The 13144-nt window shown below is 41.8% G+C and overlaps 1 protein-coding gene across 1 annotated transcript in view; it reads right to left on the reverse strand.

Annotated features, from left to right (window-relative positions):
• The window catches only part of fam189a1 (family with sequence similarity 189 member A1), a 236223-nt gene that overhangs the window by 141215 nt on the left and 81864 nt on the right, over nucleotides 1-13144 (reverse strand). The window contains exon 2 of the mRNA XM_072671338.1: nucleotides 8979-9035. Coding sequence (XP_072527439.1) covers nucleotides 8979-9035 — 57 coding nt within the window. The remainder of the gene's footprint in view (nucleotides 1-8978; nucleotides 9036-13144) is intronic.

Below are 13144 nucleotides of genomic sequence, written 5' to 3' on the forward strand. Positions count from 1 at the left end.
TTTGCGTACATTATGGGTGTAATGCTAGTTGGAGAGTTTATGCTTATTACCTGCTAGCCTCATCGCTCCAGTGCAACCAAATCTGGACACCAAACATGACTGAATGTGTACATTTGCAATAAGTGGACTGTGAATATTAAGTTATTTGGTTGTTCTAACATTTTCTACTCTTGGAAAGCTAATACGCCAAGACATCACATGTTCACTTTACCCTTCCAGTCACATACAAAAGCAGGTATTCCAGGTTAAAGGGCTTTGGTTGGAGCAATCGGCTGTCTCTTCTGTAAGAGATGGGAGGAGGGGAAGCTTATGATTGAACTGCAGCAGAAAGGGAATCCGTGTCCTCCCGTCGTTTCCATGTCTCCATCGCATTAATTTGACTCCCCCGCCTCCACCACTCCATCCTTTTTGTCTTCTCTCCTCTCTCTTCTCTGGAACCCTACAAAAAAACTGACAAATGTCTCCTCCTTTTATGGAGTGCTCATTCATCTCCCTTGGCCTTGACAGCTTAGTACAGCGTCGCAGTGGCACGTGTGGAGATGCTTTCTGAACACAGCCCCCATTGATCGGTGCATCATCGATATTTACCCAGAGGGAGTAGAGGTCTTTCCCCTAGGCAGGCACAGGCAAGGTTTTTTTTTTATTATTTTATTTCTGTATTCACCAGTCGATGTGTGACTCTGTGAATCCCTGAGGAGTTGGCAGGGTCTGTCTCACTGACAGTCACTGGTGCATGGAGAACACACATTCTGGGTGCACTTCGCTAGGCCTCAACAGATTCTCCCAGGCCACGACTGTCACAGGTCAAAGTTGCCAGGGAAGCCCTTGAGTAACACAGCATTGTCTACAAGATTATTCCATATAAGCAGGTGGCCTCAGTACATCTATTTTAAAGCATCAGGGGGCAGTTTCCCATGTAATCTGGTCTGGTCTTGGCCTCTGGAGTGACCTGAATCCTGATATCTGGTTATTTCATGAACTGTTTTCCAACATAGTCCAACATATAATCCACATTTCAAAGTGTCTATTTGTAAAAGAAGAACTACTTTGCTTCTCTAACCAGTAAAAGGCTTCAGATTGCCTAATTCTTTTCTATTTGTCAGGATCTTCTATTTCTATTTCTCTTGTCCTTGTTTTTTCGCTTAATTTGAAAATGCTAGCTGCCATGCATGCTGTGTCAAAATGTCTTGATGAATTGACCAATGGAAGTAAAAGTTAGGGTTAAGTTAAGTTTCGGTTATGGTAACGGGTTAGTTAGGTTTAGGTTATGGTTAAGGATAGAGTAAAGGTTACTTAAGTTTAGGTTATGGTTACGTTTAGATTAGGGTAACAGTTAGATTAAGTTTAGATTATGGTTAAGGTTAAGTTTAGGGTAAGGGTTAGTTAAGTTTAGGTTTATGATAACCGTTAGGTAAGTTCAGGTTATGGTTAAGGTTAGGGTAAGGGTAAGTGTTAATTAAGTTTAGGGTATGGATAGGGTTAGGGTAATCATTAGGTTAAGTTCAGGTTATGGTTAAGATAAGGTTAGGAAAACAGTTAGGTTAAGTTTAGCTTATGGTTTAGGTTACGGTGATAACAGGTTAAGTTCAGGTTATGGTTAAAGTTAGGGTAAGGGTTAGTTAAGTTTAGCTTATGGTTACGGTTAGGGTTATGATAACCATTATGTAAGTTCAGGTTATGGTTAAGTTTAGTTTAGGGTTAGGGTAACAGTTAGGTTACATTTAGGCTATGGTTAGAGTAAGGGTTAGGTAAGTTTAGGTTATGGTTAAGTTTAGTTTAGGGTTAGGGTAAATGTTAGGTTATGTTTAGGTTATGGTTAAGTTTAGTTTAGGGTTAGGGTAAAAGTTAGGTTATGTTTAGGTTATGGTTAAGTTTAGTTTAGGGTTAGGGTAAAAGTTAGGTTATGTTTAGGTTATGGTTAAGTTTAGGTTAGGGTTATGATAACAGTTAGGCTATGTTTAGGTCATGGTTTAGGTTATTTTAACAACTGATCTTTTTATGATAATTTATGATAAGTTAAGTTATCATATGATAAGTTAAGTTCAGGTAATGGTTCAGGTGAGGGTAAGGGTTAGTAACGTTTAGGTTATGGTGGGGTTAGAATTAGGTTTAGGTGTAGAAGGTTGCGTTTAGATTTAAGGGAAGGTGTGGGTTCAGGTTTGATTTCTGCATGTCTGGGCTGTCTTTTAGTCACATGTGTACGAATTCCTCTTGAGACCAGGCTGTACCAAATATGTACAAATAAGCTAAAGAGTTGATTTCTTTTCCTACAAATATACATTTAAGTAAAAGTGTTTGTATCTAAAGTTCTCCAGGAACCCAACTCTGTGAAAAGCCAACTACTATCCATCTCTGATATTAATAATGCAATTTTCTCATTCCCTGCCGACTTGCATATCCTGTACCCCTACAGCAAGGATACTGAGAATGCATATGTGCAAACAATAGGAAGGACAAGAGATTGAATGCTTAAGGAAGAGTTTCAGAAATAGAACTGTGAAAAGATCTGTTGTTAAAATCCAACTTATGAGGAACAGATGGTGTTTATCTAACACGTCCCAATAAACAATACCCCACCATGTCTGTTCCATTGTATCGGCAGAAGCTGATGTTTAAAACTGAATGAGCTCACCTCTGCTACCAGCCTTTGCACTTATTTCTAGGCATTATTGTAGCTTTACAGCTAAATTCCAATGTCGAATTCAAGCATACAGTCATGTATTAGTGAATGCAGAATGTGTGTGTGTGTGTGTTCGTGTGGGTATTTATTCATCACAATGTCTGGATGAAGTGAGTCAGAGATATCTCTCGCAAATCAAATGAAAAACACAACAGAAGCGCTTGACTCCTCAACAACCTACGCAGACTGCGCTTTCTAAGTACTGATCATACATGCCAGTAAGTGATGGAAAATATGCACAGCATTCAGGGAACTGAAATCTGCGAGCTGAGTATCGAGCTCCTATTTTCTCCTATTTTCTCCTATTTGCCTGTGAACCAACCTCCACAAGCACAAAAATATTCCAATAACACACCTCAGCAGCGAGCCAATAAGCCATTCCAGTCTCGCATCTGCGGCAAGAATTCTCTTTCTACTTTCTCTTTTTTTCTGTTTTCCATTCGCTGGGGCAGTGTGCAGCGCTGGGGCCGTCGCTGCAAGCAAATCTCCATGTTGGTTCAACAGACAGCCAGCAAAACCATGTCCCTGTCGTTGTGGGGGATCAGACAAGAAACTGCTGTGTTAGGCTTATAGCAACACCTCAGCTGCCTTAGCTTGGTGCATTGTGGATTACTGGGTACACAAGCCTGCATGCGGGGGATGTTAGGATGCACCTGTTTTTATACAGTGGTGTCAATAAGGAGGTATCGCAGTGATGCAAGCTACGCATCGAATACGTACGACATACGTACCGATATGGATGTCGCAACAACCTTTACACTTCTAGACACTAAGGTACTAAACTGGCAGTGGGGTGGGATGTTCAAGGATCAGGTTTTCAGTATCTTTAGTGAGGGAACTTAACTGTACCATATTACTGCAGCAAATGTGAGGGGACACTGACTTGGGACATGTCCAAAAATTGTCTGGACACCCCTTCTAATGAATGCACACATCTACTTTAAGTTGCAGATGTGCAAATGCACACACACACAGCTTGTATAGTCCCTGTAGAGAAGCACTGCCAATAGAATAGGACTCTCTGGAGCAGATAGATATGAACCTATTGGCACCATGCCCAATGCCTGGTTTGGGCTAGATTGGTATGAAGCCCCCCAGCATTGAACTGGTTGCTGCCTCTACTCTAAACTTTTTTTTAAATACCCTTTATTTTGGAAGAAACAATAAATGAGCAGGTGTCCTAATACTTTTGTCACAGTAGACAGAACACAGAGACAGAACACAGAACAGTGCTTCATGACTACAAGTATTTTTCCATTTCAGCCAGTCTTTTGGTAAAGCAACAGATGCTAAGGCCAAGTTACTTCATCTAACGTTACTCTCTTGGCCCTGTGCAGCTCATATCGTTCAGCTGGAAACCAGCCAGCTGACAGTGGGTGAAAGATGCCGTATGTATAAATGAATCTAAATAAACACACTATTTCGTCTCTTCGTCATATTTCCTCAATTTAGGACCTTTTCACTTGCATCTCCCAGAAGATTGGGGGTTTCAGTCTGCTGCCACTGCTGAGCAAAAATTCCAAAAAAATTCCAGAGGACGCACTGTCAATATAAATATAAATATAAATCCTTTTTCTTTTTTTAATGTTTAAAATGATGCTGTTCACCAGGCTCTGTGGACCTGCATTGGAAATGAGACATGAATTATGCCTTTCCATTTTCTTCACTTTCTGCATCAAAAATGTAGTCAATTATAGTGCAAAATCCACAGCCTAAATTGTAGCACGAAACTGCTGTATTGTTAACCCCCCTAGAGTGTGCATATGTTATGATGTCATTGTACTCACCTAAACGCATCCCACCCATCCCGTTATCAGCGATCTTGTACAACCCACAACTTAACATTATCATCCCACCTCAGGTTCATCGCATCCCACTGAACCTGGGGGCATGAAAAATTCAGCTGGCGTGCCGAATCCACTCCCTCCCAATTATGCATGAGCCCAACGGCAGGCGGAACACGGCGAACTCAAGGCATAGACTTTACATCCCATCCACCCGAGGCCTGCAAGGCGTAGTGTGCAATTTTTTTACGCCTGTGTTTCTTCTTTTTTTCATTTTAATTTTTTTTCCCCTCTGCGGCTCACAGTATGACAGGCAGGCAATCACGCTCGCTCTCGGCTCTAGCGCAGATAGAGGCGCTCTGCTGCGATACTCCAGCAGATGAGAGCTTTCCACAGCCAGAAAAAAAAAGAAATGAGCCTAGCCTACAAACATTTGAAACACAATCAATCATCTATCAATATATAAAGCGCAAAGGTTGCTTTGTCCTTGTGCAATTTAAGACTTCGCACATGATATGCAGCTGGTTTCATACGGCTGTGGAGCCTGATTTCCTGGACCCGGATGTGGCCTTTGACTAAATTAGCCAGTTAGAGGGTCAGTATAATTTAAATGGTTAATTAGCCAGTTTAATGAGCCAGTTGTCTCTCCATCTTAGCAGAAACTTTAATAATCCTGAAGGAAAAGTGAGGTGAAACACAGCACTGGGTAAAGACACTTCAATTTATTAGGCTTATTATGTACATCTAATAGTGTACAGTTGTTTAGGAACACACACCTTGTACCTGAACTCAGCCTGTTGTCTGTTGCTGCTCAATTTGCCAGCTCCCTCTACTCCATCTCATCATAGAAACACTGCCGACCAGGTATTAGTTGAGTGGTGGACCACCCTCAGCACAGCAGGGACATCAAAACAGTAGTGAAAGAGTAGTGTGTGCTGCGCTGGTATGACCTGTAGAATCGCAGGACTTTTCAAACACCAAAAATATCCAGCCAGTGGCTTTGTGGTCAGAAACTGACCAATGATAATAGGGGTAGAGCAGGGGTACTCAATCACTGAGACCTGCAGTAGCAAAGTCTGCTCATAAAATAAAAAAAAGTGTTCCCTGCCATCAGCAGCCGGAGCCTGAATGAGCACAACCGGCCTTGCTCTTTCCGGTGGGTAGATGGCTCTCTCTTTCCCCCCACATCATTTGAGTGGCATCTGCTAACCGATGTATCAGAGCTGGATATTCTGTGCTTTCCTCTCAGCACGTTGGTTGCCTGGTAATGTTACATTGGTGGGTGTTCCCACGTCTTAGAGAAGGCATGAGTCCGTCCTCACCCTCACAGTGTTGGTAATTGGAGAGGAAGCTTCTTGACAACAGCAAACCTTTAGACAAGGTAAACTGTATATCTGAAACTGCTCAGTACAAAGAAAAGTCCACCGTTTGATTATAGAGGAGTGGGCTGAAAAATATTCAAATATTCACTCCGCCTGAGGGAAGCAGGACGCCAGTGTGCTTCATTTGTAATGAAACTGTGGCCAGTGTGAAGAAGAGTGGTAATGTGAGGCACCACTATGAGACCAAACATGCAAATTCTGAACAAAACTACCTACAGAACATGGAGGTACACGTCACACAAATCAACCATCTTAAGTCACTCATGAGCACTTCAAAGACTTGGTAACAGAAATCAGCACCCAAGTCTCACTGGTGCCAAGACACTTCACAACTTACAGAAGTTAAAGAATCCGCTTTTAATGTTTTGGTACCAGGTACCACAAGACACCTTCTGAGGTCTTGTGGAGTCCATGCCTCGAATGGTCTGGTCTGATGTGACGGCACAAGGAGGACCTACTCAATAACAGGCAGGTGGTGCTAACGTTATGGATGTTATCGGTGTGAACGTTAATGGTGACCAATCAAATTCACATCAGTGGTGTCTCTAGGACTTTCAGAGGACATTGGTTGGTTTAACTGTCCCTTTGTAATTACGTTGGTAATAAAGGTGTCATGTAAGGCCTTCTGTAAAGCCCTTAAAGGCCCCAGCAAAGAGAAAGATTTAGATAACATTCGATAATTAAACAATTAGAAATTAGTAGTTAAATAATAAAACTGACAGAATTGTACAGCCATCAGCCATAGCATCAGCACCACGGACAGATACTCTGACAGGTATTGTACTAACTAGAAACCCTAACGCCTTTAGTAAAGCATACTAGCATAGAATAGCTATCACTGTTTTCATTTCTAACATCTGACAGACATGTAATCTGATCAGCCATAACATTAGCACCACTGACAAATACTCTGACAGGTATTGTATATCTAACTAGAAATCATTAGGCCTTCTAGAGGACTTCAAGGGCTTTCCATCTAGATAGAGATGGCATTAATTCCAAAGCAAAAATCACACATAGGTCCTTTAGAATAAAGAATTCAATGCCATGAGCAAGAAACTAATAATAAGTGTTATTTTTATTCAGGCTTAAATAAATTAATCAAGAAATTTCATTTGCCTCAAGAACAGTATAACTGCATATTTTAGTCTTTATTACATATAAAAAGAAGCAGTTATTGGAGGTGCTAAAATCTTCGGTAAGAACATTATAGAATTGAAAATCGTGTAGGACAAAAACCTGCAATTCAGAGGCACCAATCTCGAGGAATGACTCAGCCAGTATATGGAGAAGCCATGCAATTTAGTATTACACATAGGCATGTACTGCTCCAGATGAGGTAGCAGACAGAAAAGCACTATGTGTGACCAAAGATGTGTCCGTACTACACATCTAAGAAGCATTCAGTGTCATTACGTGATGGACACTGCGAGTAGGTGGACAGATTAAGACTAATGACCGTTCGGTCACTGTCATGGAAACCAAAGGCAGGAGGCTCTGGACGCCACAGACGAGGGCTGCTCTTTTGTCTGTTTTATCAATATTGGCCTTTGCAATGCAGATATCTCAAAAGGCTGTGATTTGCAGATGAGCTCGTAATGAGCACCCTGACCAGTTCCAGATGACTGATTTTTTTTTTTTAGTCCAGCATAACCAGTCCTACCCTTGTCTTTTAATAGGCTGCATGGCATATCACAAATAGCAACATAATCACAATACTAGTATCTTGTCCATATCGCAGAGGCCTAACACATACACTATATGTCCAAATGTTTGTGGACACCCCTTCTAATGAATGCATTCAGCTACTTAAAGTTGCACCCATCACTGACACAGATATGCAAATGCACACACATGGCTTGACTAGTCCCTGCAGAAAAGTACTGCTAATAGAATAGGACTTAACATGAATCTATTGGCACCATGCTGCCTAATGCATTGAGCTGTGAAGCAGTGCAACTGTGTCCTCTGGAATAATGGTGGGTGCTTTGTCCAATATTTTTGGGATGAGTTGGGGTAGTGACTATCCAACATCCTCACTCAATCAAATTCTCACAGCAATGTTCCACAATCTAGTAGAAAGCTGGAGTTTCAATAGACAGTCGAGTCAGTTGCTCCAACAAAAACACTTTAATACTCTCTTGGGATTTTGGGAAGAAACAATACAAACGAGCAGGTGTCCCAATACTTTAGTCCATGTAGTGTTTTTAGATGCTGGGGCTGCGCAATTAAGTGTCTTTGTATCACTATTGTGATGTGACTTGACACAATAAACACATTGTTAGCACTGCAATGACAGAACGGATGAAATTATATTACATATGCTGATAGTGTGTGTGTGTGTCCGAGCTCCGTAATTAGGCCAGCAGAACACAGCTTTAAAAGCCTAACTAGCATGTCACTGTTCTAGGCATGCAGTAATAAAAACTATCCCAAAAAATCAATACCACAATAAACAGTTTTTTTAAGGAATTAAATATACAGTACACTGTTACTGCCATGCAACTCACACTAGGCCCGGTTGCCTTGTATCGCACAATACTATGCAAATCCAACAGCTTACAGCTTGAGGCCTGAAACATACTTCACGCAAGGATGCGTACGCAGACGCTGCGAGCTACGCAGACTGGGTTTGTTTGCGGAGTTGCGTTCAACACAGCACAAGCGCGAGCTGCATTCTCGCCATTGCTGTAAAGAGCGCTACAGCGAGAGCCAAGCTGTCTTTTACCGTCGCCATGCTTTTTTTTCCCCAGTCAACTGTCATGGCGGACCAGTTTGATGAGTCTCGCTCAGATTTTAGCAGGGCTGTGGGTTTGAGTATGTTTCTGGGTGGAACTTGCGCTTTGGCTCCACATTACACTACCAAATTTCGTCCACTGTGTACGTCGATTTGTCTATAGCAATGTCTATAGCTACTTCTATAGCTACCATGTACTGTTGCTTATTACATTTTAATACGTGTTCATTGCTATTACAACTTTATAATCGCTGCACAACCAGTCTTTTATTACTTTACTCATAATTTAGCACTTCTCATTTGACCACCAAGACCCCCAACAGCTTTTCCAAACATCACCTTTTAAGTACATCCCTAAAAGATACTGCAGGGTTTGAATGCCCACTGGTACTCACCACCAAAGAGAGGGGTCTTTTCCATGACACTACTCCAATCAGGCCTGACAGCAGCACCTGCGGGAAAAAGAAAACAATTTCTTTAGCCAGTAGTTCGCAGTAGTCGCTGTAGGAGTCAATTTTAGGATGGCATCAGTGGCGGCACCTGGGGAAATGAGGCAGGGTGCCACCAGGGACAGAGAAACTTGCCCTCCTCACGGGCAATGTGAAAACTTTGTGAATATTTCAAGTGTGGGGACAGCCTTGTGGTGTGATAGCGCGGCCTGAACTACACTACAAACCCCTGCAGGCACAGCGCAGCTATCACACGCTCAAGCTGAGTGTTTTCATAGCCACTTTTGCAGTAGCTGCGAGCCCTTTCCCCACACTCTCTCTCTCTCTCTGTCTCTCTCCCTCTTTCTCCTTCACCCTCTATTACCCACTGACACTCTCTCTCCTCCTGCAAACTGCTCTTTTTTATGTTTCTCCCTCTTCACGTTCTCTCTCTCGTATCCAGTGATGCTCTCTTGCTCAGGAGTTCTTTTACTGAGGTGCACACTGGATATGCTAGGATCATTTAAACGGCTGGGAATGTTACACAATTTACATAATCCATGTTAAAGGGATCATATCATGGAAAAATAGGAATCCTTACAAAAGCCTTGTAAGCATTGCTGATGTAGTAAAACATCCCTTACATGTAAACTAAGCTGCGAAAACAACCTATTTACGCCACACGAAATGGACAAAAGTATTGGGACACCTGTTAATTCTTTGTGTTTTTCAAAATCAAGGGTATTAAAAAAAAGAGTTCAACCTGCTTTTGTTTGGGTAACTGTCTCTACTGTCCAGAGAAGGTGTTCTGCTAGATTTCTGAACTTTGCTGTGAGGATTTGATTGCATATAGCGACAAAAGCATTAGTGAAGTCAGGTTGTTGGATGACCATCACCCCACCTCATCCCCACCTCTTCCCTCTCAATTACTGAAGATGGAGCACCATCATTCCATAGAACACAGTTCCACTGATCCAAAGCTCAATGCTACGGGCTTAATACCCCTCTAGCCCATGCTTGGCATCAGGCATGGTGCCAATATGTTTAAGTTTTTCAGTTCCAGAGAGTCCTATTCTATTGGCAATACTTCTCTACAGGGACTAGACAAGCTTGGTGTGTGTGTGTGTGTGCATTTGCACATCTGAGTCAGCAACAGGTGTAACTTACAATAGCCTGAATGCAGTCATTAGAAGAGGTGTCCACAAACATTTGAGCAAATAGTGCACATCCACCTATTCTGCCTACAGCAGTTTAGCTTTACCCATTCATGTTGACATTATAAGGAGTGTTCCAACGCGTACTGCTTCTTGAATGTGGCACACTACACAGGGTAACCAGTCAGAACTGAGCTCATTCGCATATATTAGGTTTTAAAGGCACAGTAGCAGCATTGGAAAAAGGTCATGTAAAAATGAATATGGGACGAATGTAGGACATTCGTATTCATATATGTTATATATGAAGCTACACATCTGTATAAAAGTCCTTGACTTTGACAACAGAAGTATATTTATTGGCACTTTCAACACTGTTCTGATTACTATGTCATAAAATGCTGTCAATAAACAATATTGTTGACTTATACTGACAGTATTTATTGCCTATAGTTTATGGATACACTTAGCAGGATTGGTATTGATTAGCTGTGTTACTTCTACTAGCTAAGATCGGAATACAGTATTAATATATTATATAACCATTTTATTGACATACACCGTATGGACAAAGGTTTTGGGACACCAGGTTATTAATTGTTATTCTCTAAATCAAGGGAATTAACTGTCTCTACTGTCCAGGGAAGGTTTTCTACAAGGTTTTGGAGCATTACTGTCAGGATTTGACTGCTTTCAACTCCCCAACTCATCCCAAAAGTACTGGATGGAGCCCCAACCATCATTCCAGAGAACAAAGTTCCACTGCTTCACAGCTCAATGCTGTGCAATGCAGCTCAATGCCTTATACCCCTCTAGCCCACGTCTGGCATTAGATGTGGGCTAGTGTACCTGCTCCAGAGAGTCCTATTCTGTTGTACAGGGAAAAATAGCTGTAGTAGCAGCAAGTGGCGGCAAGTAGCTGAATGCACTCATTGGTCAGTGGACCATGCAGCTCAGAGATTGATTGATTTATTTTTGTACGTAGCCGGCATGATCTCAATGAAACAGCGTGTGGGAGGGCATCGCCCCAGTAATAATACCAATGAATCCTAATGTAATATCGTCTAGTCCTTGCCCACATGCATAGACATTAGCAAGAGCAGCAGCAACTGCTGCTAAATATCAAAGGCACAGGCAAATAAGGCAAAGCAAAGAAGGCAGTTTGCTACGAATACTGCTTTCAAATTCGTTTGGTGCCTCAACGCAGGAACAGATCAGTGAGACTGAGAGATCAATCACGCTAAAGATTACAAGGATCACGTTATCGTCTATGATCACAAAAGAAGTGCTGGGACTGGTGGGAAATAGCGGCTCAGCGGGAAAGAGCTCGAGACCAAAAACAAACCTCAGATCAGAAGCAAAAACACAGCTGAACTACAAACATATACAGTGGCAGGCAAAAGTTTGGACATCCCTGATCAAAATCTGCGGTACTGTGAATAGTTAAGCGCATAGAGCTGAAGATGAGCTGATCTTAAAGACAGCACGCTATTTTCAAGCTTTTCAACAAATTGCTGTATTATTTTTGTTTTGTATCAAGAAATAAGAAAAAAGAAAGGAGAAAGAAGAACAATACAAAAGTTGGGGCACCTTAAGAGATAGGAGCTTTCAGATAACTGCTGGGAGTTGCAGCATACTACCGTCATCAATCGTTTGCTGTAAGGTCAGGATAATTGTCTTAACCCCTTTTTTTTCTCGTCTTGATGTTCTGACAAAATCGACAGGGTCATAATAGTATTGCTAATTTTCCATTTTCACTTCCATTTAAGGCATTCAGCAGACGCTCCTATTCCAGTGTGACTTATAAAAGTGCTTCACCGTTTGCTAGTTTGTATAGACTAGCATCCAAAGGTACCTCTAAGCTTAGATACTACTGACACAAAAGTCAACATGGAGACCACAATACTATTGCAGTTCATTAAATTATTGCAGCTTTTAGTCTTGGCTTATGCAAACTGTGATGTGGACATTGTACATTTACATTTACGGCATTTAGCAGACGCTCTTATCCAGGTTACTCGTATTACAGAGGTGGACCAATGTAGTGTTAGGAGTCTTGCCCAGAGACTCGTTTTGGTGTAGCGCAGCATAGTCACCCAGACCAGGAATCAAACCCCAGCCTTCTACGTGGTGAGGTAGCTCACTGGCAGGTAGTGGTTTTACGCCACACCAACCATTGTAAATAACCAATAGGTGAGCTGTCAGACTTTAGTCTTTTAAAAGTATAAGAGTCCTTTCAGATTCTTCTAGTGTATAATTAGCATAAGGTCTCAGAACTTAATTTGCTTGTCAAGGCTATGAATCATCATTAGGAAAGAGCCCAGGTGATGCACATTTTCAAACCTTGTTCCAACAATCATCAGCCAAGGGCTCTGAAATAATTGATGCCCTCAAAGCAGGAGAAGACTATAAAAAGATTCTAATGTAATTTATAATGTAATTAACCCCTTAATGCTGGTGTATTACTCAGTAACTACAGGGACTTCTGAAACTGGTGGGGCTATTTTTTGGTGAAAGATGTTTGTAATAACATTTCCGGCCCGGCAGGCCATAGGCTCACAGAGAACTCCTTATAGAATGGCAAGAAAGGCAAATCAACCACCTCGCCAACTTTTTGAGCACAGTAGAATGTACATGTAGAATGAACAATGCATTCAACAGCAAATTCTGGAAGCAAACATCACACTACAATAAAAAAGAATAAAAATAAATACTAAAAAAGACTTTAAAATGCACAACGTGCTTTCTCAAGAGGTGCAAGCTAAAGGTGTTGCCCTCACCCCACAGTAGCCTGACCTAAACCTGTGGCTAAATCTCAAAAGAGCAGTACATGGAAGACCCAGAAATCTCAGTGAACTAGAAGCCTTTTGCAGGGGCCTTGGGTGGTCCAGCCGACTAAGGTGTTCTTGAGGTGCTGGGCCTCAAAGAGAGTGCAATTGGCCTTGCTCTCTCTAGGGTGGGGGAGATGGCGCTACCCCC

This window comes from Salminus brasiliensis, chromosome 25 (assembly GCF_030463535.1).
Source record: "Salminus brasiliensis chromosome 25, fSalBra1.hap2, whole genome shotgun sequence".
Taxonomy (NCBI): Eukaryota; Metazoa; Chordata; class Actinopteri; order Characiformes; family Bryconidae; genus Salminus; species Salminus brasiliensis.